The 25567-nt window shown below is 44.2% G+C and overlaps 1 protein-coding gene across 19 annotated transcripts in view; it reads left to right on the plus strand.

Annotated features, from left to right (window-relative positions):
* Window positions 1–25567, plus strand: part of ANKS1B (ankyrin repeat and sterile alpha motif domain containing 1B) — a 999563-nt gene that overhangs the window by 692243 nt on the left and 281753 nt on the right. For all 19 annotated transcript variants that reach the window (XM_084796582.1, XM_084796560.1, XM_084796578.1 and 16 more), the window contains one exon: window positions 11257–11409. In XM_084796582.1, coding sequence (XP_084652708.1) covers window positions 11257–11409 — 153 coding nt within the window. The remainder of the gene's footprint in view (window positions 1–11256; window positions 11410–25567) is intronic.

A 25567-nucleotide genomic window follows, 5' to 3' on the forward strand; every position in this document is an offset into this window, starting at 1 on the left:
CTCGCGCTCTTGCAGACAATACAGTGTCTTGTGGTCATCGCTGTTGTCGGTGTCACCCTCTCCCCGCCAGGATTTATAGCTATCGGGGTTGACAATTCTACTCTTTTAATTTGAGGTCAGACCAATGCCTGTGACTGAAAAGTGCCCCTCCCCATCCTCAAGGACATCCGTCTGAAGCTTCTCTGCATACTCTTGTATTAGAAGTCGGTCGCCCATGTGTTTTGAAAACATTGCTTCCTGTACACTCTTTACTGTCCGTTGTTTCCTTATTATTTACTCTATGCTTTAAGACATCAGAATTGGGAATGTCTCAGTTTTTTTTCTCTGGGCCAAATCTTAATTCATTTCTCTTATTTCATGGGACATGAAGACACAGCATCTAGTCCAAAGCACTTTCCTTTCCTTTATTTCCTCCTCACCAACACATAGATGATGATGATGATGATGATGATGATGGTGATGATGATGGTGATGATGATGATAGATAGATAGAAAATAGATAGATGATAGATAATTATATAGATAGATAGATGATAGAGATCAGTAGATAGATGGATTATAGATAGATGATAAATAGAAGATAGATAATAGAATATAGATATAGATAGGTAGATAATAAATAGATGATAGATAGATAGATAGATAGATAGATAGATAGATAGATAGATAGATAGGTGATAGATATCATTATTTATAGATATCAAAAAATTTAAAGATACCAACTCTTCAGTGCCTGCCCTGAGCCAAAGTCTTGGAATTTTGACTGAAGATTACGGGAGCCCAAAGTCATGAGGCTTTGTTAGTGGCCTGACAGAGTTGTCTGCACTCCATAGCAACATTCAGACACAATTCTTTTTCCTGGTGGGGCTTATGTGTTTCCCTGTTCTTTTACGGAACTTGTACCTACAACACAGTCTAAACCTAAACAAAGGGGCTTCGAGCCCCAGAGCCTTTCACACTTGGATCTTGCCCTTGCTGCCCCATTACAACACAGGGAACTTATCAGGTCTTGCTTCCCAGCCTGAGTCTCGGCATATTAACCCTCCACTTGCCGCAGAAGAAATTATACAACCCAGGTTCATAGGCTCCATAAAGGCCATTTCTTATAATAGCACTTAAAACCCTTGACAAATGAGATGACATAGGTGAAGCCACGCTAGGCTTTTTAGAGAGCCATATAACTTCCAGGCGGTATTCTTGATGCTGATAAGGCTGTTTATCTTATAGACACGTCTGTCCAGCAAAGCTTCTGTGTCCAAGCTCTTGGGTGTTGGCTGGTGGACCTTTCTCTGGGCCCCTGCGGTCAGTGGGTCAGCTTTTCACGGTCATGTTCAATCATTCTTTTAAGAGCCACGGATGAGAGCAACACACTGATCTCTAAGCCCAGGGCTCACAGAACGGGGACATTTGATCCTCACACCACCTCACGGACCTGCATCCTCACACTGTCTGCCTGCACTGCTTGTCCCAGTTTGTTTTTCTGGGCCAATGACATTCTGAGTCTTGGGTAGCAGCAGTAAAGAGCCCGAGAGGCTAGAACAAGGAGCCAGAACAGAAGGAGATATGAGCTCATACTGGCTGTGTGTACAAAGCCCTGTCAGGCAGCGTGAGAACTCACAGCACACCCAGGTAGGAGAAGAGTCAGCCATCAGAGCCCATCACAGCGGCCCAGGCAAGTTTAGCAGCTGGACATGGCACATCAGTGCTCTGGGCTCAGATGATCTATTAAGTCATAGGTCTGTATGGTTTTAACCTGGGCAGTGGCGTGTCATGCACATGGCAACCGTTGCCCATGTAAGAATCTACCTCGAGCCTAACCCATCCAGCTTTTCCACACACAGATTATCAAAGTTAGCTCCAACCACCCTTGGCTCCTTAAGTTCCAAGAAAGGCAATCAAAATCCCCAAGCAGGCCAGCAAGATGCCTCAGCAGATAAAGGCTCCGCTGCCGAGCTTGATGACCACCTGAGTTTTATCCCTGAGACCTACGTGGCGGGAGAAAAAAACAGATTCTGGGAAGCTGAGCTCTGACCTCCACATGCACATAGCGTGGCATACCTGCAGGGCACCCCCCCCCCCTTACACACACAATAAACGCATGTGAAATAGATAACCAACAAGCAAGTCCCCTCCCCAGCCTCCGGGACGTGCTAGGGTTCCTTCCTGTAGGATGCTGGTCATCCTCAACCCAAGTCCTTACTCTTTCCCCTTCCGTGCAACTCTGGTTGCTTTTTAAATCCTTCACCTCTGTACTTTCTGCCTGCTCAGAGCTACCTCGCCCCACCCAGGTGCAGCCAGACTTCTGTGCTTTTCACAGCGAGATCCCTCCTGACATCTATGTGAGCTCCCACCACCCCCTCCCTCTTCATCTTTTTCATTGTCTCTGCGGCGTCCTGTGCCAAGTCTTGCGTTAAGCTCTACAGGCGTTGTTTCAGTGAACATATATGGCAACTCCCAGGGATTCTTTTACCTCTCACATTACTAATCAGACGGTGGGTGCTTGGCAAGGATAAGTAAAGTAGTGCACCCAAGGTCGAGTAACTAGTCACCATGGCAGCCAAGACTCCCATCTGTACTGCTCAGGATGCCAAGGTCGTTCATGTAACTCCCTGGAATTCCTCCCCGAATTCCAGGTGCCATTCTATGGTAAGTTTGATTTCTGATGTCACAAAATTCTCTATATCATTCTAATGCATGTTTCTCTACCTCCCCCACCCCCACCCCCGGCTAGTAAATCCACCACAAAGCTAAACATCCAAACTAGGAACTTAGGATCTTCTCCCATATAGCCCCATTCTCTTTTTTTTTCTCCTTTATTAATTTATTCTTGTTACATCTCAATGGTTATCCCATCCCTTGTATCCTCCCATTCTTCCCTCCCTCCCATTTTCCCCTTATTCCCCTCCCCTATGACTGTTCCTGAGGGGGATTACCTCCCCCTGTATATTTTCATAGGGTATCAAGTCTCTTCTTGGTAACCTGCTGTCCTTCCTCTGAGTGCCACCAGGGGACATGGTCAAAGGTGAGGCACTAGAGTACGTGAGAAAGTAATATCCCACTCTCCACTCTACTGTGGACAGTGTTCTGTCCATTGTCTAGATCTGGGTAGGGGTTTAAGGTTTACCGCCTGTATTGTCCTTGGCTGGTGCCTTAGTTTGAGCGGGACCCCTGGGCCCAAATCTGCCTATTATAATATTCTACTTGTAGGCTTCTAGGACCCTCTGGATCCTTCTACTTTGCCATTCTCCCATGCTTCTCTCATCTAGAGTCCCACTAGAATGTCCTCCCCTCTTTCTCAGTTTCCTGGTAAGTGAAGGCTTTCGTGGGACATGCCCCTTTGGCTAATATTGAAGATATAAGTGAGTATATACCATTTGAGTCTTTCTGCTTCTGGGTTAACTCACTCATTATGATCATTTCTAGCTCAATCCATTTATCCACAAATTTCGGGAATTCCTTGTTTTTAATAGCTAAATAGTATTCCATAGTGTATATGTACCACAGTTTCTTTATCCATTCTTCTATTGAGCATAGCCCCATTCTCATCTCTACATAACCATCACAAACGGATGGTGATGTGATTGCTGTGAAGATGCCAACAGATCCAGTTAAGGGAAAGAAAGATTCTTTTTATTGATGGCAGTAAATGTAAACATTCACGAGTTAAACAGAAGGCACTGAAATGCACTGTCAAATGGAGGTACCAAGTCCATAGGAATGTTCCTATGAGATTCCCTTGTTTTTATGTCTGCTTATATAAAAGTAAAGGTCATGCTCCCAAAACAAAAAGCTTCATAATACAATGATTTGGAGATCAGAGCATTGGTCTCTCACCAGTTCTGAAATGAATGGTCTGGGTTTCTAAATTGGCTCTACATTCTGCAATTCTGGAAGGACCCAGGACCTTCGCTGTGCCCCTCTTGTCATCCTCTAAAGCATGTCTATTCTAGGTGACCCATGGACTGGCAGTGTTAGCATTGGCATACTGCTTGGGAGAAATTCATCGGCTCAGGTATTCCTTCCAGCCTGCCCTTAATGAGACTCACAAGTCAGCGGGCTGCCAACTGATTCCTATACAGGAATTGTATTGTTTTTCCCATGTGGTCAAAAGTGCCCTGTGAGCATTGATGTTCTAAACATGGGAAGATTTTTAAAAGCAATTAAGAAACTTCAGAGCAAAGAACTTTTTCATGGGGCTGGAGAGATGGCTTGGCAGTTAAGAGAGCCTAGGTTCAATTCCCAGCAACTACATGGTGGCTCACAACCATCTGCAATATGATCCGATGCCCTCTTCTGTTTGTGTGTGGAGATAACATACTCATATACATAAAAAGAAAAATAAGTCAGTAAGTAAATAAAAACATTTTTCCTGTTGAAGCTCGTCTGACCTGGAAGATAGTTACATGTCAATTTTTTATTAGGCTCCTGTAGGCACAAATATAGTTCATAATAGCAGCCCCCCCAAAAAAATACTAATGTTTCTTGTGTCTAATTGAATGGTCATGAGCCCACCCTTTTGGTAGAGTGACCTCCATCTCTAACCGTGTGATACTTCCTGACAGCAACACCCACCTAATCCATTGTTGGCTCTGAGGGTTCTTTATTCTCTTGGTCTGACTTCCATGCTATTATCTTAGCTCCACTTTAGTGACCTGCTGCAAACTGCTCTTGTATCCCTTTAATCTCAAATATAATGTATATCATCCTTCTTTTTCCATTATCTGTTATTAGGTGGTCAGTTGGTTCTCTGGGGATTTTTTTTTGTCTCTGTTTGAGGGAGGATTGAGGTCAGTTGTCATCTTTGAAATTCTGTTCCACGCAGATCAGTCCGACCTTAAACCTACTATGTGCCAAGGCCAGCCTTAAACTCTTGATCCTCCTGCTTCCGCCTCCAATCACTGAGATCACAGGTATCTACCACTCCGCATAGTATATTGCCAGCTCTTACTACCTTCTGTCTTCTACCTCTGCCATCTTAGAAAGCAGGAGCCTTGTCTGTGCAGACCAAGCTCATTAGAAGCAGTTAAAAAGAATGACAGATTAGACATATATGGTCACCCTGTGAGATCTCACCCACACCTGACTTCAGCCTCCACTTGTGATAACATGGCTACAATTGCTTAAGTACCCATCCCACATGTAACAAGCATCGCAGTAAACTCCACTGGCATCACTTCACTGAAGGCACATGACAGTGTTCGAGGATGTTCTCGGGTCCCTCATGTTCCTGCAACTATGTCTCAATGCAGTGATATATACCAGACCTGAGTTTTTCAAATAAAAGAAAACTGAAAATGGAAAGGGCTATAGCGATCATTGAGCCCCTAAGTCTTCTGCTTCGCTGCCTTTAAGCATTTCTTTTTAAAGCCAGTGAAGCATTTCTTCTTTTCATACCTACACAAAGCATTTAAAATGTGAGTTGGTAGCTGGAGCGGAGCAGACAACCCTCAGAGCCAGGGATGTTCCGCAGCCGACTCCCTTGAAGGTCGGAAGTACACGGAGCCCTTTCCTGTAGTCCGCATCCTCAACTTGTCTCTCTGATGGGTACAGTACAGCCTGAGACTAGGCATACTCCCAGGGACTTTCGAAGGACCTCCAGGCAGAACACGGCAACCAGGAAGGCATGTAGCAAATGCTTTAGCCTCTCTGAATCTAGTGAAGACTAAAGTTTGGCTGCTGTTTCCATTTTTGGTCCCAGCTAAGGTTTCCCCCAGACTTTGGAATTCTCGACTCAAACCCAACTGCCTCGCTGTGAACCACTGTTAGGAATGCCTGCTGTCCGCCCACTACACGGCTTCTCGCGTCCCAGACTGTGCCCGACTCCTGCGCATGCTCCACAGGACTGCTGGCCTGGCAGCCCTGGGGCTGTCGCTTCCTAACTTGGTCTCGCCAGATGTTCCTGCTAGAAAAAGAGCTTAATCGTTGCTAATTTGAACAGCAGTTCCGCTACTACCTGAGGGTGTTGCCAAAAAGCCAGGAAAGAAGCATGGATGCTATCTGACCCGTAGTCTGTGTGTCCTTCTTCCCTTCCCCTCCTTTTTGTAGTCTTGTAATTTGGGCTTATTTGTTTTTCTTTTTAAACTGGGTGAGCCAATCAGACACTAACTTACAATTAATTTACAAATCACGGAATTAGAACATTTTGGGGGGCTTCCGTAAAGAAGAGCTTAGAGGCCATTGGTCCAAGCCCTTCACTCTGTAGATAGCAACACTACAGATGGCAAGATGGCTTTGCCCAGGAACCCACAGCTGGTAGAATCAAGAAGATGGAATTATTAACTAAATTGTATTTTATAGTACAGCCTGCTATCTGGAATTGGTTCTGGATACATGGAAGTTTAAAATGTTAGCAGTTGTTAGGTCATAAAAAGAAACCTTTAAATTTTTATGGCCTGGAGTATAACATGTAGATCTCCCACAAATGATCTTGTCATGTTTATTCCATGTGTAATTAAATAATCCAAAAAACCATTTAACAAATGTCTGCCGTGTGCGAGGAGTTCTGATGGAGGCCATAGAGATGACAAAAGACCCTAAGACTTTATTTCTTCACCAAGGGCAGGGAATCCAGTGAAGATGATAGACTATTCGCGCTTACCTGAAAGTAAGGTAGCATTTGAGAAGTCCTGGGCAAGCAGGTGGAAACAGGGTTCCTGCTAAAGAAAACAACAGGAGCAGGGGGGGAGGGGGTGTTGGCTACACAGAGGACCACGCCCAATAGTCAAACGTGCACTAAGCATGTGTAATAAAGACTGACTTAATTCACGATTGGGTAAAGATGAAGTGCAATGAGACAGGACGAAGGATGATGCTGGCTTTGCTCAGCTTCCTTCATCTTCCTCAACCTCAGTTGCCAATGGATTCATGAGTTAAAGGGTCTGAGTTAGATTCCAAAGGTAGAATTTATAAACACCATAGGCTTTCAAGTAAGTAGTAACTCTATTCAGTTCCCCCTCCCCCTGTATATAAAAAGAAAATCAGTAGTTGACAATGATAACAACACAAAAAAAAATGCCTGTTTTTCTAACTCGTGAGTCTACAGGTCAGCTGTACTTACCTAACACTGAATAGACTTTCCTGGGCTCCAAACTTAATTCCAAGCCGTGGGTTAAATTTAACTTTGTGAGTCTTAGTTTGTCTCCTAGTACCAGCAGTTATGCAAGTGCTCAGCAGATATTTAGTCTTGCAGGAATAATGTAAGGATAAATGTGTAGACAGATAGCACAGGAAGATTGAGTAGGGACAGGGGAAACAGAGGCTTCTAACCACCCAGGCCAGCATCAGCGGAGCTGGGAAGGTACCTCCAGCCACAGTGAGACTCAGTGTGGCTCCCGTGGCACCGGGCACAGAGAGCGTAATTCTGATACCGAAGGAGAGCAGAAGACTCGGAGCAATAGTTCTGTGTCCTTGGGTTACCTTGTTAGACAAATGTCTGAAAACGGAGCTGTGAGCTGACAAGTGGAGAAGCTAAGATGTTAGTGGAAGTAAAACCCCGTCTACAGCAAGATGAAAGAGTACCAGGTGCGGGGAGAGAAAGTGAGGAAAGACGACCCGAGAGCTTTAATTTGAAGTTGCAAGTTACCAGCCAGTGGCAAAAACATATGCAATTTCAAACCACGTGGGTACCATTTAAAGCAGTGGAGCCAGAGGAGAGCTGTGCGTCATCAGATAGCTATGAATCTAAACCATCACGCTAGGCAATTTACACACCATCTCACAAGATATCACAATACTTGGGGGGGGGAGGGTCGGTACTACTGTACTTTATTCTAGAAAAGCGGCATGTGAGGCTCAAACAGCTGTGTAACTTGCCAAAGACAGACCAACAAATCAGTGGCATTTCTGGGACTAACGGGTTCTAAAGTCCTTTTTGGAAGACAAGAGACTGAGTTGAGGCCCATCTTGGAAACCCAGTCAGACGCTTGTGTCAATTTAGTGAGTGATGCTTTAATGAGTGATGATGACTCTTTCCTAAGCTTCTACTTGGGCAAAGGAGTGAACTCTCACTAGCTGGGAGACACTGATATAGAGCCAGGTTCTCAGCCTACAGCTATAAATAGGCTATTTTGCTTACGCTGATGATGGCTATGAGATGTGCAGTAGCCTAAAAGTTTAATTTTAAGCATGTGTTTTATAATTCATGAAGATTTAAGCCCTTGAAAAAATAAGTCTAGAAATAAGACTATGCATTGCAGGCATAGAAAATCATATAAGCTGAGTATCAGAGTGCCTTGTGCACGCAGTTCATGGCTGACAACTCAATGACCGTTGGCATGCGCATGTCCTGTCGTATCTAGCGTATATAGCAGGGTAGTGAGAGACTGGGTTAATTGCGGTTGGCTTTGAATGCTCAAATAGGACGTCGAGACTTTTCTCAAAAAGAAATCACTATGTGTTCTGGTCCAAGGGTAGACCTAGGAGCCTGGCTAAGGTATTACTGAGTATAAGCTGGACCAAAGGTGGGAGGCCAAGCGGAAGGATTCGTTTTGTGTTCGTTTGTATAAGTGGTGATGAGGAACTAAGCCGCGTAGGAACAGTAGAAGCAGAAATAAAGGAACAGATGGGACAGCCTCTTTGGAAGGAGTGACCGCGCAGCACAGCAGCCACTCTGCATATCGTTAAAGATGTGTCAAGGGTACTTGGCGACTTCATTTAGCTCCGCAGGCTTTCTCTCTTCAGGTATGTAGAGCCTTCATAATGTATCGGTCATCTGTTCACATGTTAGTTTAGACTTACAGTTACCGTGAGGGAGGAGTTCCAGCTGATTTGTTCTTTGGTCTTTGCACAGCATCCCTCAGAATAAGTGCCAGGTACTTGTTGAATAAGCAAATGTGTCGGTGGTGTCCTGCATGTGCGCACATACCCATTTCCGGGATACCTTCCCCTTTGCGTTCTGCCCAGCCCATCTGTCACCCCACCAGAATTCCTTCTGTTCTTGCCTCTTTAGGAGGACCCAGATCACTGAGCAGTCTACTATATTCTGTGAGATTTTAGTGTGATGTGTCTCCCAGCTACCGTAGCCGTCAATCAAGTTCAGCTGACTCTTTCTGCTGCTGCTTAGTGTGAATTTAGAATTGTCCAATAATATTCTCGATACATAAAATACTGAAAATTCAGTTCCGGTTCCTTTTAGAACCTCCATCACACACACACACACACACACACACACACACACACACACACACACACGTTTTCTTCCAAGAAATTGATCCGGCCTCTCTTTTCTGATGCAGATGCCCAATTAATTATTTGATATTGGAACAGACCGAAAAGTATTAGAGATACCTTTCTCCATTTGGTCTTACTTTGCTGCTGTCTGGAAAGTGTCCCTGATTCCTCACCTGACAATGACCATCAAGTCACCTGAGTGTGACAGGTGCCCATAGATTGACCTTTCCAATAAATTGTGCGTGAGTGCTTGGAGGTGCGGGGGCAACCTCTGGGAAAGAACGAGTGACTCTTATATCAGGGATCCTTAAACCTGTTGGTAGTAGTCAGGGTTGGGTTGGCCAGCTTCTTGGGTGGACTTACCAACAGGATGTCTCTGCTAGGCTGTTCATTTCAACTCCAGTTTCCCTCTGCCTTCCCTTCTGTGTCTTTCCTCCACTTATTCCCTAAGAGAAGTCTCCTATGTCTGGGGTAAGTGTTCAGATGAGTTCAACCTCAACCACTTGTTAACAAGCCATAGAGCATGCACCCTGCCCCTGTAGTTTGTAATCTACCAAACAGGAAAGTACTCAATACACCCGATCCTCCACTTGGGGACCGAGCCTCCAGGTTTCTACAGAGCACGCAGTTATTTGTACACGCCACTAAAGCTTCATTTTGCAAACTCTGACTCATCATTTATCATCACCACATAATAAATACTGAGTGAGTGCCCCAGGCGCAGGCATGTGGTGAAATGCTAGAGGGGGGTCAGTCAATAGAAAAGCCAAATACAAACATCTAACGCAACTGAGATGCCGGTGGTGCCAAATAATGAATTGCACTCTGACTGAAATCATGTGTATTTCAACCTGGGCGGGTACATTAGATTGAAGAGTGAACGGCAGGATGGAGGGAAATGGGGGGGGGGAGATAACTTTAAAATGAAAACCCAAGAAGAATCTCAACTGAGGTCTCTGCATAGCGACAGAAAGCTCCTGATGCTGAGATTAAAAAAATCTGAATCCTGGGTGCCGAGATAAAGCCTTTCTCTTCTAACAAACCAGAATCACATAGATTTCCATTAACATTTAATCTCCTTAAACTTGATGGATGGAAGAGGAAAGCCCATTCTGCGTCTTTGCCAGTTAGTTGCTCCCAGCAGGCATTTCTCTGAAGGTTGACGTCAGCTGATGAGGGTAGTAGGCTCTCCTGAGGAACCCCAGTACCACACCCTGCACCGGCATGCAGGCAGCGTAAGTTTCAGAAGTGAGTCGTGTCAAATACAAGAACCATGAATTCAACTCAGATTTCAAATTTTAAAAAGTAATAATAAAAATAATAAAGGGCTTAGGAGGAGAATCTATATAAGTTTTTCAACCCAGAAGTTCTTCCTGCTTAAATTATTTTCGTGTTCCAATTTAAACTCAGAAACATTATGTTGCTGTCACACTTCTTTGTTCCCCTGAAGCATTAAAAAAAAAAATCTGTATATAGCAGACAAAAAAAATAGAAGCCTGTCTGCCAGCAAGTTCCCTACTCATGTCTAACATAGCTGAGGCAGACCACATGGTCTGAAAACACTCAAGGCCCCTTTTTAACTGGCTTGCCACAGCAGTGTGTTTCTCCGGCGTGTGTGCGCACCACCTACAATACATGTCTTGCATAAGCATGAATCCCTTTGAAATGCTTAAGTCATACAGTATTTTCACACACTCTGATGTTGTGCATATGTTTGGAAATGCAGTCCCTCTCGCCTTCCCCCGCCGAACTCTGGTGACTCAACTGACATCACTTGGAGCTCCATTCCAACAGAATGCCACTAAAAAATCTCAAACAGGAGTTTGACATTATTTCATCATCTCAGCCACCGAGCTAATTTAGCAGCTAAATTGGAAATTTCTGGGTGTATTTTTTGAAAACTAACGCAGCGTGAAAAATTACTAAGGATTTAGACTTGTTCCTAAAGCGTGTTTTATTTTTTTTTTTCTCTTTACTTCTCTATCCAGAAATATCTGATGTTCCCATCAGATTAACATGCAAGTGGCAAGATGCTTTTGTTGTTGGGACTGGGCTAAATGACCACTAATGTGATGCTCTCCATTGCAGATGAGGCCCATTGGGCACGACGGCTACCATCCCACCTCTGTAGCTGAGTGGTTGGATTCCATTGAGCTGGGTGACTACACCAAAGCCTTTCTCATCAATGGCTACACATCGATGGACCTGCTGAAAAAAATCTGGGAGGTTGAGCTTATTAACGTAAGTTGGGCCTCTTTCTGACATCTCAACTGTTCAGCTGTTGAAAAGTGCGTTTTATGGCAGATGGAGAATTCTTTTCCTTTCTTTGTAACTGTTGGGACATCTAATAAGGATCTGCAGATGAACTCCATGAGTGTGTGTGTGTGTGTGTGTGTGTGTGTGTGTGTGTGTGTGTGTGTGTGTCCGTGCGCACACGTTAGCTCTGAGGGCATTGCCTTTTGATGTTTTGAGATGGTGGAGTAAGACATAACGAGAGGAAAGGACCCTTGGTTCCTTTTTTTAATTGTATATATATATAAAAAAAAAAACTTCCAAGAAGTTCTGGGTTTTCCATTTTAGGAAGCCTTGTCAGTTTAGGAAATGGACACGATGACAAAATAAGCTCCCGCTCTGATCTTTGCCCCTGTTCACTATTAAAAGCCAGAACCGTCGCCGTTTCGTCTCATAAACACATTCCTTTTAGCACTCTGTCATGTTTCTTTATCTTTATTTCCTAATTACAATTCAAACCCCACGCTTGAAGGGGCCGCGTCTGCTCTTGCTGAACAGGTTGCTGTAATCATCAAAATGTTATCTTGTGGAGTTGGCGTCCAATTGTATGTTGTCTCTGTTTTATTCATACTCTTGGCATAAATTTTCTATAAACGCTGGCCAACATATGTTGCCATATATTCAAGCCCAAAGAGATCAACTCAATCTTTATAAGTAATTCTGATTCTTCCTCACTTCCTGGTTAACTCTTAATTTTTTTTTCAAATGCAAGTAAGTGAAGGAATAAAATTTTTCAAAAGTTATAGAAAACGATTGTGCACGGCTATGTTTTGGTATTATAAATGTTTCTTTCTTTAAAAAGATACTGATAAATCATTTTAGAAGGTTGGTTAGCTTTATATTCTAATGATTGGGTGAAGGGAGGGGAGGCATTTGTAAAGTGAAATAACCCTGACAACCATTACAGATTCTGCTTAGCTCTCTTACGCTTTTTAAATGTTGCTTTCTGTCCAAGAGTCTAGTTTCTACATATTCCATGCCATTAATTATTCTAATAAGCATTATTACTATTAGCTAATTATTCTCTGCTTTTTTAAAAAAATGTGTCTTTAAAAATAATATCTTTCCTAGAGCATCTTAGAGAAATTATTCTTGAGTCAAAAAAAAAAAATCACATGAAGTTGATGGAATCTTGGCTTCAATTCTTCACTTTTTATCCCCTCACAAAAGCTATCATTACTAGAAGAGAGGCCCCTGCCTGAAGCTCTGGGCAGCGTTGTTCTTAGTCTGTGTGGCAAAGGAACGAACTGAAGCCACCTTGGGCTTTGCTGCTGCCAGGCACAGACTTCAGTTCTCTGTGAGACTTGACCCTCGTGTCTCACAGTGGCTCTTAGGCGATTGTTAACAAAGTCACTTCCCATAGATTAACCAAACCAGTTTCCAAGCTGAAATGAATCTCCACCTAGCGGGATAACTTGAAAATGAATCCTATGTCATACCCTCAGAAGACAGTTCCCTACCAGAGAGCAGGTATGAGGTAAGCACGCCAGCCGTGGCTGGCATAAGCAGTACTTACCAGTGAACAGCGAGGACTCAGGGAGGGCTATATAGCAACTGTCTTGTTGGGTGACAGTGACATTAGTGATGCTGGAAGGCCCCCCTTGGAGAACAACCACAGACACCTTTGGATTCAGACAGGAAAAAGGAATGCCTGTCTGCCGGTGCTTCTCTTATGGTTTCTCCCCTTTAGCTGCACTTTACTAAATGATGGTCTGACTTGGAGATGTGGAGAGGAAGCTCAAGTTAGAGATGTTTCTTCAGAGTTTGAAAACCTGGTCTCTGTGGTCAAGACCTCGATGCCAAACTCCTCTGACCTGCGTGTCCACTCTCAACCCCGCTATATTTTCCTTAAAGTAAACGCACTGGATTTAAATTTCCATGGCGGCTATTTGGGAAGCTCACTTTCCAAATGGAAAGGCTTTGCAAGTCATTTAGCTTGATAGACACGCTTACTGAAGACCAAGTAACAACAACTGAGCCTTAAAAAATAGAATTAGGAAACAAAACTTTGTAGTTCTTAGAGCTGGGCATTTCGTTTAAGGGACTTGGGGGTTATTAGGTTTGTTTGTTTGATTGTTTCTGTTTTTGTTTTTTGTTTTTGTTTTGTTTTTGTTTTTGTTTTGCTTTGTTTTGTTTTTTTTAATATTTTTTATTTAGTTTATTCAGGTTACATCTCAATTGTTATCCCATCACTTGTATCCTCTCATTCCTCCCTAACCCTGCTTTCATCCTGTTCCCCACCCCTAGGTCCATGACCGAGGGGGCCCTTCTGTTTTGTTTCAATGCAAGAAGGTCAACATGTGCCTTTTGGCATGCAAAACTTTTGAGTTATCTCGAATTCAAAGAGTCTTTGAAGCCATCAAAAAGGAGAAGACCAAGTCAAGGCCTTTGTTTATGTAAACTAACAAGAGAGGTATGGGGTGGGCCCTTAGGCAACATACGGCTCAACTAGTATAGTATTGAGTGCTATTTGTTGTCTCCCCGCTGATAGAACGCTCCAGAATGCTGGTTTAACGCAAAGGCCATTGGGAACTCCTATCATGGGTCAGTGTAGAGTGGCTGACTCCTATTCTTGATCACCATGGTGACCAGCTGCTTCCCATCCCAGATCACTGTAGCTAGCTGAGGGTCCCCATCCTTGATTGCTATGGACTGGACGGTCCCCATCTGGGATCACTGAAGTGAGTGGCTGACCTAACGGGAGCCAGACTGCTGCCCTAGTGGCCATTTCTCCTTGCAAAGTGAAGACAAGAAAGCAGATCCCAACTCCAGCCATCAGAGGTGCCAAGAGAGGGAAGAGAGGAAAGGACAGGCAGACTAGCTGTTGGTCTGGCTGTAGATAACACAAGCACCATCAGGTAGTACCAATGGAAACACCCAGTGTGTATGGTGATACGCTTGCTACTACTCTCGTGAGTGTAATAAGCCGTGGGACCTATTTCTTGGAGGAAATGAGAAATGTCCAAGTTCTCGACTTGAACATTACAAAATGTATATTTGAAACTATAACATTTGGAAAGCCCCTGAAGACCTTTTCATGGTAGTGTATTGTTTTGATTGATTGATTTTGTTTTTGTTTTTGTTGTTTTAATTGAGTGTATTTGAATGAACGAATAAAAGGTTTGGACACAGAGCTACCCAAAATGTTGAGAGGGGATGGAAGATTGGGAACCTTAGCATTAGCACGGAGAAATTTGTTTAAAGCAGGAAGCGCTAGAGGTTTTGTGGTCCCAGACCTGTCTTAAATTAGAGCATGAAATATAGTCTGAAAATTGATCCTTTTAGCTCCTAGTCTGAGTTTCACATTCAGATGCTGGTGTTGACTGGTTTGCTCCTGTCTTGGCCAGTGTTGGTGATAGCATCACAGCCCTACCTTTCTATTGACATTTTAGCATTAAAATGTGGACACGTGAGCAGAGACTGCCGGGCAAATTGTTCCCTCTGCGGATGCTAGCATTTGAGTTCTTGTCCCTCCAAAGGCTTGTTAAGGGAATTAATGTCTAGTTAGCAGTTCGAAGATCCATTATTTTTTTTTTCCTCTTTCAGAGGTTACTCAGGCTTGGCATATGGTATTAGCCAGTTGGACTAACTGTTCCTGACAGCCTCATCAGGTCTGCGTGGAGGACGTTTTAGATCAAAGGGAATATATTTTCTCCATGAGATGCGCATAGATTAATTATGAAATTAAAAATAAAAAGCTAAGGCACATGTAAATAACTTGGTATTCATTTTCTGGAAAATAAAAAGGTACTAAAGTTATTTTTTTTAATACAATGTTACTTTATTTTACCCCTGTGTGTCTACTAAGGGGACTTGGGTACATGCAACTAACTCTGAACATGGTTCAATTCTTTCACTGGTGAATTTCACTGTAGAACCTGTGATTAATTTCTTCCCTTTGACTTTACTGGTTATTGACCAAGGAAATCATTCTAGCCCAGCCTCATGTACCCTGAAATACCAATAATGACAAAGGTTCCTGTTGAATGGGGGGGGGGGAATCAGGTTTCAGTGCATTCTTAAATCCCTGCTCATAATACAGAATTGCTTTTAAAAACATCTAATACAGTGTTGGTTTTTAATACCTCTGGGTAGAAGTTAATAAAGTAGCTAAGACAGCAATACCCCTATGTACTCTGCAAAAGCTATTTCTCGTTTCCCATGGATAGCACTTGGAATTATATTTTGGATCAGCAAATTCATTAGCCCGTCATTTGTTTCTGGCCTAACTCCTTCTGGAACGGTGCTTGCATTCGTGTGGGACCGCTGGGCTGTTTTCCCAGGTTTCCTCAGTGTGAATGGTTTAATGTCTACCTTTCTGAGGAAACTCCGAGATAGCCTAACCCCCATGACGATGTGGTTAGAAGATTTTTAAGGGAAGTTTGCTGATTTTGCACCCCGCTCTTTGGTAATAGGCCTTGGTTGTTTTAAATGCCGTGGGTATAAAGCCCCTTGTTTGAAATTCTCAGGAACGTGACGGTGGCGACCACTGAGCATGAAGCCAAGCACAGGGTGTCTCAGAGAGTGGTAGCTTGCATATAAAGCTGTGTCAGTCCCACACCCTGGGAGCGTCCCTGTCCTCCATTGCGCTGTGCAGATCTTACTTCTATCTTTCTACCTACAGACTTCCTCTAATTTCAGTTATGCGAGGCTGCTGGCAGCGACTCTGTGAGCTTCTATACCTCTGGAACAATTTTTTTTCTTTTGCCTTCATTTATGAAAGATACTTTTCCAGGGTAACTACATTAAAGATGCCAGCACATTTGGGCTCTTTCTGCATTATTTCTTTTTGGTTGTGATTTATATACTAAGGAAATTTTATTCATATTTCTTGTGTATTAAGTTTTTTGATCTTCTTAGATATGAGTCTTATGGTTTTAATGAACTTCAGAAATCTTTTTGGTCATTGTTTCTTAAAAATAGTTTTTGGGCTTCTCCCCCTGCCCTATCCCTTTGACTTAGCTGGATAGTTTCTACTGCTGTGTGTTTGAGTCCACTACTCTTTTCGTCTTGTAACTAATTGCTCTTATTATCCATTGTATTTTCATTGCTGAGACTCCAGAGTTCAGACTTGAGTCTTTCCACATTTCTCGAGTCTCTGTTTAACATATCCAGTCCTTTTTCTTAACCTGTTGAACATGTGGGAACACAGTTACAATAACCCTTTTTTTTTAGAGATTTATTTATTATACAGTGTTCTGCCTGCATGTGAGCTTGCACGCCAGAAGGGGCACCAGATCTCAGTATAGGTGGTTGTGAGCCACCATGTAGTTGCTGGGAATTGAACTCAGGACCTTTGGAAGAGCAGACAGGACTCTTGACCACTGAGCCATCTCTCCAGCCCCAATAACCCTTTTTAATGTCCTTACGTTTCTAACATCTGCACCGGCTCAGGGTTGATTATGGCACAGTGGTTTTCTCCTTGCTGGCCTTTACATGCTTGGTAAATCTTATTTGCACACAGACAATACGCATTTTACCCTGTGGGGGGATGGGTGATTTTGTATCCCCATTAGTATGCTTCAGAGTCGGTCTAGAACAGAAGTCGCGGGGGGGGGGGGGGCGGGGGGAGCCGGGGGGGGGGGGTTGGCTGTTCCTTACCTTGTGTTTAAGCTTTGTTAGAAAAGACTGGAATACTGAGTGCTCTGTCGCTAATACATCCCACTGCTGGGGAAAGATGCTGAGAACGTGAACCGTGTCTTCGAAATCCAGAGCTTCCCAGCCTGAATTGTACGGAAACTATTACCAGCCTGATTTGGGCGCTAAAAGTCAAGAGTCACCAATCCTTTCAGGTGCTTCATTGTGTGGCCTCAGTAAGTTCTTTTTAAAAAATAAAATAAAAATGAGCTTCTCAGTTCTCTCTCCCCTCTCCCCAGCAAATTCTAACCATGCTGGCGTCCCTGGACCCTCCTCTCATCTCACAAGACACACCAGCTCCTACTGAGGCCCCTTCCTCCCGCCTGTGAGGGACCCGCCCAAGCCTTCATTTGGTTCTGTGGTCCCAGGCACCTCACCGTCCTTGTTGTCTTGTATCTAGAAGCAGGAAAACCAGTGCGTTGGGCAGATGTGTCTGGACTGTGGCTAGTTTCAAGCAGAAAGGTCAGTGTGACCTCTGTGACCCCGCCTCGAGCAAAATCCGCATCCCAAGATCCTTCATATCCCTTTAGGCCCCTTTGGTCCCACATCCAAACAGCTGCATCCGGGTCTCATATGATACACCTGGGCGTCGAGTGCTTGAAAGCGACCCAAGCGACTCTTCCGTACAGCCTCTGTAAATCAGTGGGGGCACCATTAGAAGGATTTTAACCAGGGGGATGGCCCGATCAGAAGCAGCAGTAAGCGTGGACGCTTGCTAAGCTGACATACTTGGGGTGGAAAAGCTGAGTGAGCGAAGGAGCTGAGTCAGCAACTCTGTCATACAGCTATTTCCAGCCATGACTATATCAGGTACAGAGGCAAAAAGGGGGGGGGGGGGGGGAGTAATAAAACTCACCATTGGCCGCCTCCAGCTCTAAGGATATGCCTAACTTAGAAGTCTGTTAATAGAGTCAGCTTTCATAATTACAATCTCATGTATCAAAAGGACGGTAAATTGCCATCAATATTCAAAGGGACAAAAGTAATATTAGGCATTCCACAGAAGCTTTTGATGGTGGCTAATGCTGTTTCAGTTTGACCCCTCAGAGGCTAAACTTCCGTTAAGTGGAAATTGTACTTACTGTTTATAGCGAGTAAGACACGCCGTGCAGTCGGGTTTCAAATGCGCCCTGTTTTCTTTCATCTTTATTTTGGAATCAGGTCACTTTGCTTTGAAGCCTATATCCACCACTCGGCATGTGGCCGTAAGTCACTTCCTCTCTCTAGGACTCAGTTTCTGGCGTATAAATAGAGGACAATAATATCTGGCCCCGATGCTTCGCAGCCTTCCTGCAGGGCTCAAACGACAGCTCTCTGTCACCCATCTCTTCTCTCTGGTTTTATTTTTCTTTTGCCTTTTCTCACCGACTTCCCCAGATCACTTTCCCCGGAGTTAGGCCAGAAGCTGGTCCCTCGGGGCACACTTTCACAGCCCATTGTGTTTGCTTCTTCCACCCACAACTCACCAGGGAGCAGCGCAGGTAGCCCCATTTGATGTGTGAACTCCGGTCTCCAGGAATCAGGTCTCTGTCTTCTCTCATCCTCAACTCCAGCATCTGAACATCCCCCACCCGACCCTCTTTTATTCGATGTTGACTCTTAGGTACAAAATTGCTGGTACCTTTACCCCCAACTGTGTGCGTGATCACCTTTGACCCTCAGCGTTGACCTGGACTCACCTGACCTTTTTGTTCTTGAAATGGGGTAGAACAGTTCAACAACTCGGGGGCTAAGGATTCATTCAGCCACAAGTCATCATGAGTCTAATAAATCCAAGCCTGTCTAGAATTGGTCCCAAATTTTAAGCCTGATGACCCATAGTGGTGGGAAGCCTCTACTTTTCAAAGCAGCGAGGTGGTCCTTTTTCATTGAAACTGTACTTTTTTTCATCACATAATATAAACCATTGTAATAAAGCCAGTGAGAGGTTCTCCCCCACCTCCCTGTCTCTCTCTGTGTATCTCTCTCTGTGTATCTCTCTCTGTGTCTCTCTGTGTCTCTGTGTCTCTCTCCTTGTGTCTCTGTCTCTCTCTGTCTCTCTGTGGCTCTCTGTGGCGCTCTCTCGCTCTCTCTCTCTCTCCCTCTCTCTCTCTCTCTCACACACACACACACACACACACACACACACACACACCCCTAAGATGGCAGGTAAATTTCTGTTTCTGAAAAAAATCTTTTTTTTTAAAGACATTTAGAACAGAACTTGTAACTAAAGATATTCAGCTGCGTTGCTGGTAAATTGTGACAAACTGCCTCTGCTCCCAGGAGATTTGAGAGAGGAACACCTAAGGAAACACTGCGGAGTGTAGGAAATAAAAGAAAAAGTCCTCCTCACATGCAAATACATATAAGTGCAGGTAACTATGGCTGCATGTCGGTCTGCTGTAGAAATCCTTTCAGTTCTATTTTAAGAGACAGTCAACTATTAGGCTAGAAGGACAAGAAAAGCCAGAAAATTCCTTTCCCCAAGAAAAACTGTTAAGAATTTTGAAACCTATAATGCCGGCTACCATGCCAGTGACAGTAAGTAACGAGTCAGAGAAAATGGGGAAGGTTAACACTGCCATCAAGGTAGGGGCACAGGGTTTCTATAAAGCCATTACTGGAATAAGTAGAAGCCACAAAAGAAGAATAATGAGGTCAGTGATTCTGTAGCTTAGCATTCATATGTGTTTTAAGGATGTGTAAGGGTTGCCAAGAGTTTAATTTAAGATATTTGGGGCTTTTTAAATGTATTATGTTAAGCTGCAAAGTGTGGTCTCAAATGCTTTTTTGATCTCAGGCAAAGAGCTGTTAGCTTGAACATCAGAAAGACGTGCAGTCTTACTGTACAGACTTTATGTCTGGCGCTCTCCCGCCACCTGGTGGCAGCATCCCTAAAGTACAGGGCAGGTTACTAAATGAAAAACCAAGTTCTTAAATGCGGAAAACCGCAGAACTGAAATTATTCTGTGCCGGTTTTATAACCACTCCCTCTTTCTGACTCTTTGTCATTCATTAGAGCCTTGTTTTTGTATGCATCTGAAGACAAAAATTCAAATGCCACGTGACTACAATTGCTTTTTTAAAAAAATGGAAAAACCCCTGTATGTTGCAGCCCACTGATTAGATTAATCTGAGTGACAGTGCTGTCTTTAATATGCATCTGTCACCTACAAGCATGCTCTCTACCTGTTTACAAATGTCTGAACGTGTGAATAAGGAGGAGAAATAATTAGAAACTATGGATAAGAATCACAGATTCACAAAGATTTCTTCCAGGCTTTGGATCCCAGCTTCACCAAAGTGGGAGGGATTCTTGCTTGGGGGTAGGGGTGGGGCAGAGTCACTTAACCTTGAATCATCCGTTTCCTAGCCCCTGAAATTTGGATAATAACCTTTTCTATATTCCTAATAATATTGTCTACAGGTTTGAAGAAAATAACCCAGTAAAAAGTTTTCCACGGTGCCTTGCGTTCATGATTTTTGTTTAAAGGCTGCTAAGCAGCTAGACGTGATGCCACACGCCTTTAGTCCCAGCACTCCAGGAGGCAGAGGCAGGAGAATCGCTGTAAGTTCGAGGCCAGCCTGTTCTACAAAGTGAGTCCAGGACAGCCTAGACACAGAGAGATCCTGTGGGGGGGGGGGGAAAAGAGCTAAGCAAGGGTGCAGGTGCAGTTCCCAGGATCCACAGAAGCACTGGGAGCTGCCATTTCCATATGGCAACATGCACAAGTTGTACAAAGATATGTATCCTAAAGCAGTGGGCATTTCTTTGGCTCATATGCCTGTGGGGTCAGCAGTTTGGGCCAGACTGGAATGGAAATTTCTCCTGATTTCATCTGACACACACACACACACACACTTGCAGCTAGCTGGCTGTGGTCTACGGGGATTGGAAAGTCCGGGGCTATTGGATGATCTCAGCCAACAAGATTAACTTCTGTGTCCTTTCCTCTAGCATGCTGCCTCAGGCATATCCTTACAACATATGAGAAACAAAAACCAAAACAACCAAAAAAAATGGGTGTGCACTGGGCTGCTTTTAAGGTGTGTGCATGCGTGTGTGCATGCGTGTGTGTGTGTGTGTGTGTGTGTGTGTGTGTGTGTGTGTGTCTGTGTGTATATAATTGTATGTGTATCTGTGTGGGGATATGTGCACATAAGTGCAGGTGTGTGCAAGCCAGAGATGTCAGACACAGGTGCATCCAACTGGAGTCTTCTGCAAGAGAGGTATGTGCTCTCACCCACTGAGCCATGTCTCCAGCCCTGGGTATGCTCTTCACAGAGCCTCTATTCATAGCTCATCCAATAACAACTGGCCAAAGGAAACTATTTCTTAAACCCAGAGTTAGCATGGGAGGAAAGGGTGTGGCCTGTCTCTTCACAGGAGAAGCCACAAATTCACATAGAAAATGGGTAGGATGGAGCATCTATGCCAATTGGTCCACCACAACAGTTTTGATGGACATACGACAAAGGGCTTTTGAGATTGTGGGTAGTCATACCATCTGCAGCCAAGGTGTCCTCAGTGGAATTGCGTTCTCTGGGATAACTGAATCTTCTAGGCATGTTCAGGGAACTCTCTGAGAAGAGCAAGAAGAGCCTTAACACCTCCTCTCTGCATATTCCCCTTCACTGGAGAGCTTGTCCCTAGACTCCACCCACCGCTCCACCTGCAATGTCCTGTTCCCAGAGTGAATGTGTGGTTTTCTTCCTAAAATCTATACTCTTGGTTTATGCGTAACCCCATCTCCAAAAGAATCCCCGAAGTATTGAGGAGGCTGGGTTCTGGAGTCAGACGTTAGAATTTCAAACCTGTCTGTGCCTTGGTTTGGTGTGGTTTGGTGTAGTTTCATTTGGTTTGGTTTGCTATGGTGTGGTTTAATTTGTTGTGGTGTGGTTTGTTGTGGTTTAATTTGTTGTGGTGTGGTGTGGTTTGTTGTGGTGTGGTTTGTTTTGGTGTGGTGTGGTTTGTTTTGGTGTGGTGTGGTGTGGTTTGTTGTGTGTGGTTTGCTTTGGTTTGGTGTGGTGTGGTGTGGCTTGGATTGGTGTGGTTTGGCTTGGGTTTTGGCCACTGAAGGTAATTACCATTGCTAACCATTGGCAGCTCCACTGAGGTCAGAATGTGTATGTATTCCATTCCGTTCTTTTCCCCCAGTTCCCACAATAATGCCCAGCACACTAGAAGTGCCAACAAATATTTTCTAACTTGCCTAGGGATGTGCTTATGAGAGACACATTCCAACAACTCCTCATTCCGCACCATATTTCAAGTCTCCTCATCCCTGAGAGAAAGTGCTCTGTTGTACCCCTCACTTTGCCAAAGGAGAGGCATGGTTACACTTTGAGGAGAAAAGTTTAGGGGCATCCCTGGTGGCATACATCCGGGAAAATCTTGAGTCATGAAAGGAGATGCACCAGGCTGGTCTTGAACCACAGGACAGAACAGCAGGGTCAACCCCATGAGCATTACAGAGAAACCTGTGAGCAGTGCTAACTAGGGTGGCTGCCATGCACAAATAGCTCAGGTGGCCTGTAGGTGACACAAGTTGCTCAAGGCGAATGCAGATGAGACTAATGAGGTACACTGATATAAATATCCACAAGTATGCCTGCAAGTGTCTGTGTGTGTGTGTGTGTATGTGTATGTGTGTGTGTATGTGTGTGTGTGTGTGTTGTAAGAGAAGACAGAGAGAGCAAACACTAAATATAAACTTCTTAACTTGAACTAAATGGAGACCATATTTTGACATACAAATGCTGAGGGTCTTGGAAGCCTGAACGGTCAGGTTAAGTGGAAATGCTCAAAGCAAATAAGCAGACTCCAAGTAGTCTCCTTTCTCCCACAGTCCCATGAACAGATCATCCCTAGATACATGGTTTCCCATGTAGTCCCCGAGTTATCTGCTGCCAGGGGACGAATGGAAAAGGAGGAAACAGAAGGAGCCAAGGGAAGCGAGTTTGTCAGGGACAAACCACCCATTTGGCAGCAGAGGGCATAGGAGTAGCAGCTGCTTACCTGACTTAACATACCCATGCCACCTCCAGGTACTGCTGTCACCAGGGTATCTGGAATGTTGGATAAAATTCTTAACATTGAAAAGCAGACCAGACATACTTGCGAGGGCCTTTACGGACTCAGAAAGTGTGTGTCTGGGAATATGGACTATAAAGGTGCAGGCCAGAATGAAGATGTTTATTTCACTCCTGCTTTGTTCGGCACCATTCTAGGCCCTAAAGATGCCCGTGGGAACCAAATCAAACCAACACAGCCAATCTGGGTGGTGCACACCTGTACCCTAGCTGCTTGGGAGACTGAGACAAGAAGATCACAAGTTCAAAGCCAGTCAACAGAGTGAGACACTGTCCTAATATAAACAGTAAAAAGGGAGGAGGGGTCTAGTGAGATGGCTAAGTGGGCAAAAGACTCGCTGCCAAGTCTGGTGACCTGAGTCGCATGGTGGAAGGAAGGAGAGCGTTGACCCTTGGGCACTGTCTTCTGATCTTTTTATCCTATTGCCCCTGTATACACACACACACACACACACACACACACACACACACACACACACACACATACAAAGGCAGAGAGATAGAGAAAGCCTTAAAAAAACTTTTTAAAAGAGAGGCTCAGCATATAGCTCCTTGGCAGAGTGCTGGCCTAGCATCTGTGAGGCCCTGGGTTCAATCCCTAGAACTGACCAAAAACAAACAAACAAACAAGCAAACAGAAATTGAAGTAGTGTTCTAAAGAGAAAGATAGTCAGAAGTCAACAGATAACATAACATCATATTTAAAAAAACATAAAGCATGTTATATTTTATAATGTTATAATCTCTAACGAAGAGATTAGCTCTTAAGAGACATGATCATACATTATTCGTTAAGGAGATGACATCGTTGGGCACACCGCTAAAACAAAATGTGAGCTGAGAGAACGATGCAAGTTAGGTGTTTCATCAGGAGGAGGGAAGAGGATGAGCCAGAGGGTAGGCTCACGGTGAGAGGTGACAGAGAGATAGCCAAGGACCAGGGCTGGAAGGATGCAGGGACTGAGCTGTGTGCCAGGCAGGGCCATGAGCACCAGAGGGATTTCAAGTGGCTGAGATTCTTGGCTTGCTTTATCTGTGAGTGCTGGGTGTGGCTGCTATGGACTGAACAGATGCCGAGGATGGGCAAGGTGACAGACAGAGCCAGTCCTAAGGCATTTGTGGGAAGAGATGAGAGTAATTGATCCAGGCTTTACAATGAAAGCAGGCTCGCTGAACTAGAAATTCGCTATAAGAGAAATGAAAGGACTTGAGTACTTGTTGATGTACCTTTAGCTATTCCCTGAAATTGAGCTGGAAAGCAGGAGGATTGGAATCAGGAGCTGCCCTGGGATGTGGTAAGTTGAGAGACCTACCAAATGTTTCCAGCAGAAATGGACAGAAGCAAATGCGTGTAGGTCTGGACCATCATTCATCGCCTCTCTGCACTGGAAACAATGATGCTACGAACAGTCACTGTGGTCCTAGGCTGGAAAAAAGCCGCTGTGAGGCCAAAACCAATTTCAGTGCCCTGCAACTTGCAGGAGGCCGTCTCCCATACAGAAGCTCTTTGTTTTTTTACAACCAGGTATTACAGCAGCCAGCCTGGGGCTCAGAGCACAGAGGCTGCCCTTTCTCCTCCACCACACACTGGGCAGCTCTTCCTTAGCTATTGACCTGCTATTCGTACAGCCCCTTGACGCCATCATTAGAACCATATCCTGAGCAGACAGAAGAGAATGACTGTTCACCCTGAAGAAAAAACAAGGCTGGGCCTCACACACAGTGATTGACAACTTGTCCACAGCAGGAGTGTGAATTATTTCATCCTCTTCCAGCTGGCTCGCTTCCCAAAACAATTCTCTCACATGGATCTGAGAAAAAAACGGTACAGGAAAAAAAAAAAAAGAAGAAGAAGAAAACCTCAGGGTCACTACTTCTGATTTTCAAAATCAAAATGTTAAAACATAAGGACTTCCTTAAACTGAGTTTAAAATTATCGCCCTGGAAAAAGTGATTTTATTTAGTGCTAAGACCATTTAGGGCTAGCAAGATGGCTCAAGAGATTAAAGGCACCTGTCTGCAAGCCTGATGACCTGAGTTCAATTCCCAGGTACCACAGTAAGGAAGGAGAGGACTGACCAGCTAAGCTAGCCTCTAATTCTCACATGTGTGCCTTGATTTTATATACACACCACACACACACACACACACACACACACACACACACACACACACACACAAGAGAGAGAGAGCGTATGCATGCATGATATTTTTCTTTTAACCTTAAAACCATTTACTTGACAATATGCTGCCTGTATTCTACAGTAAGGAACATAGTTAGACGTGTTTGGTGGCATACAGTTCAGTAACCATTCAATGCCTTGGGATGATTAGCTCAATCTGGCACAGGCTTGAGAGAATGGATGGGTATTGAGTTTCCATGCAATCAAGTCCC

This window comes from Acomys minous (assembly GCF_964271855.1).
Source record: "Acomys minous genome assembly, chromosome: 9".
Lineage (NCBI taxonomy): Eukaryota > Metazoa > Chordata > Mammalia > Rodentia > Muridae > Acomys > Acomys minous.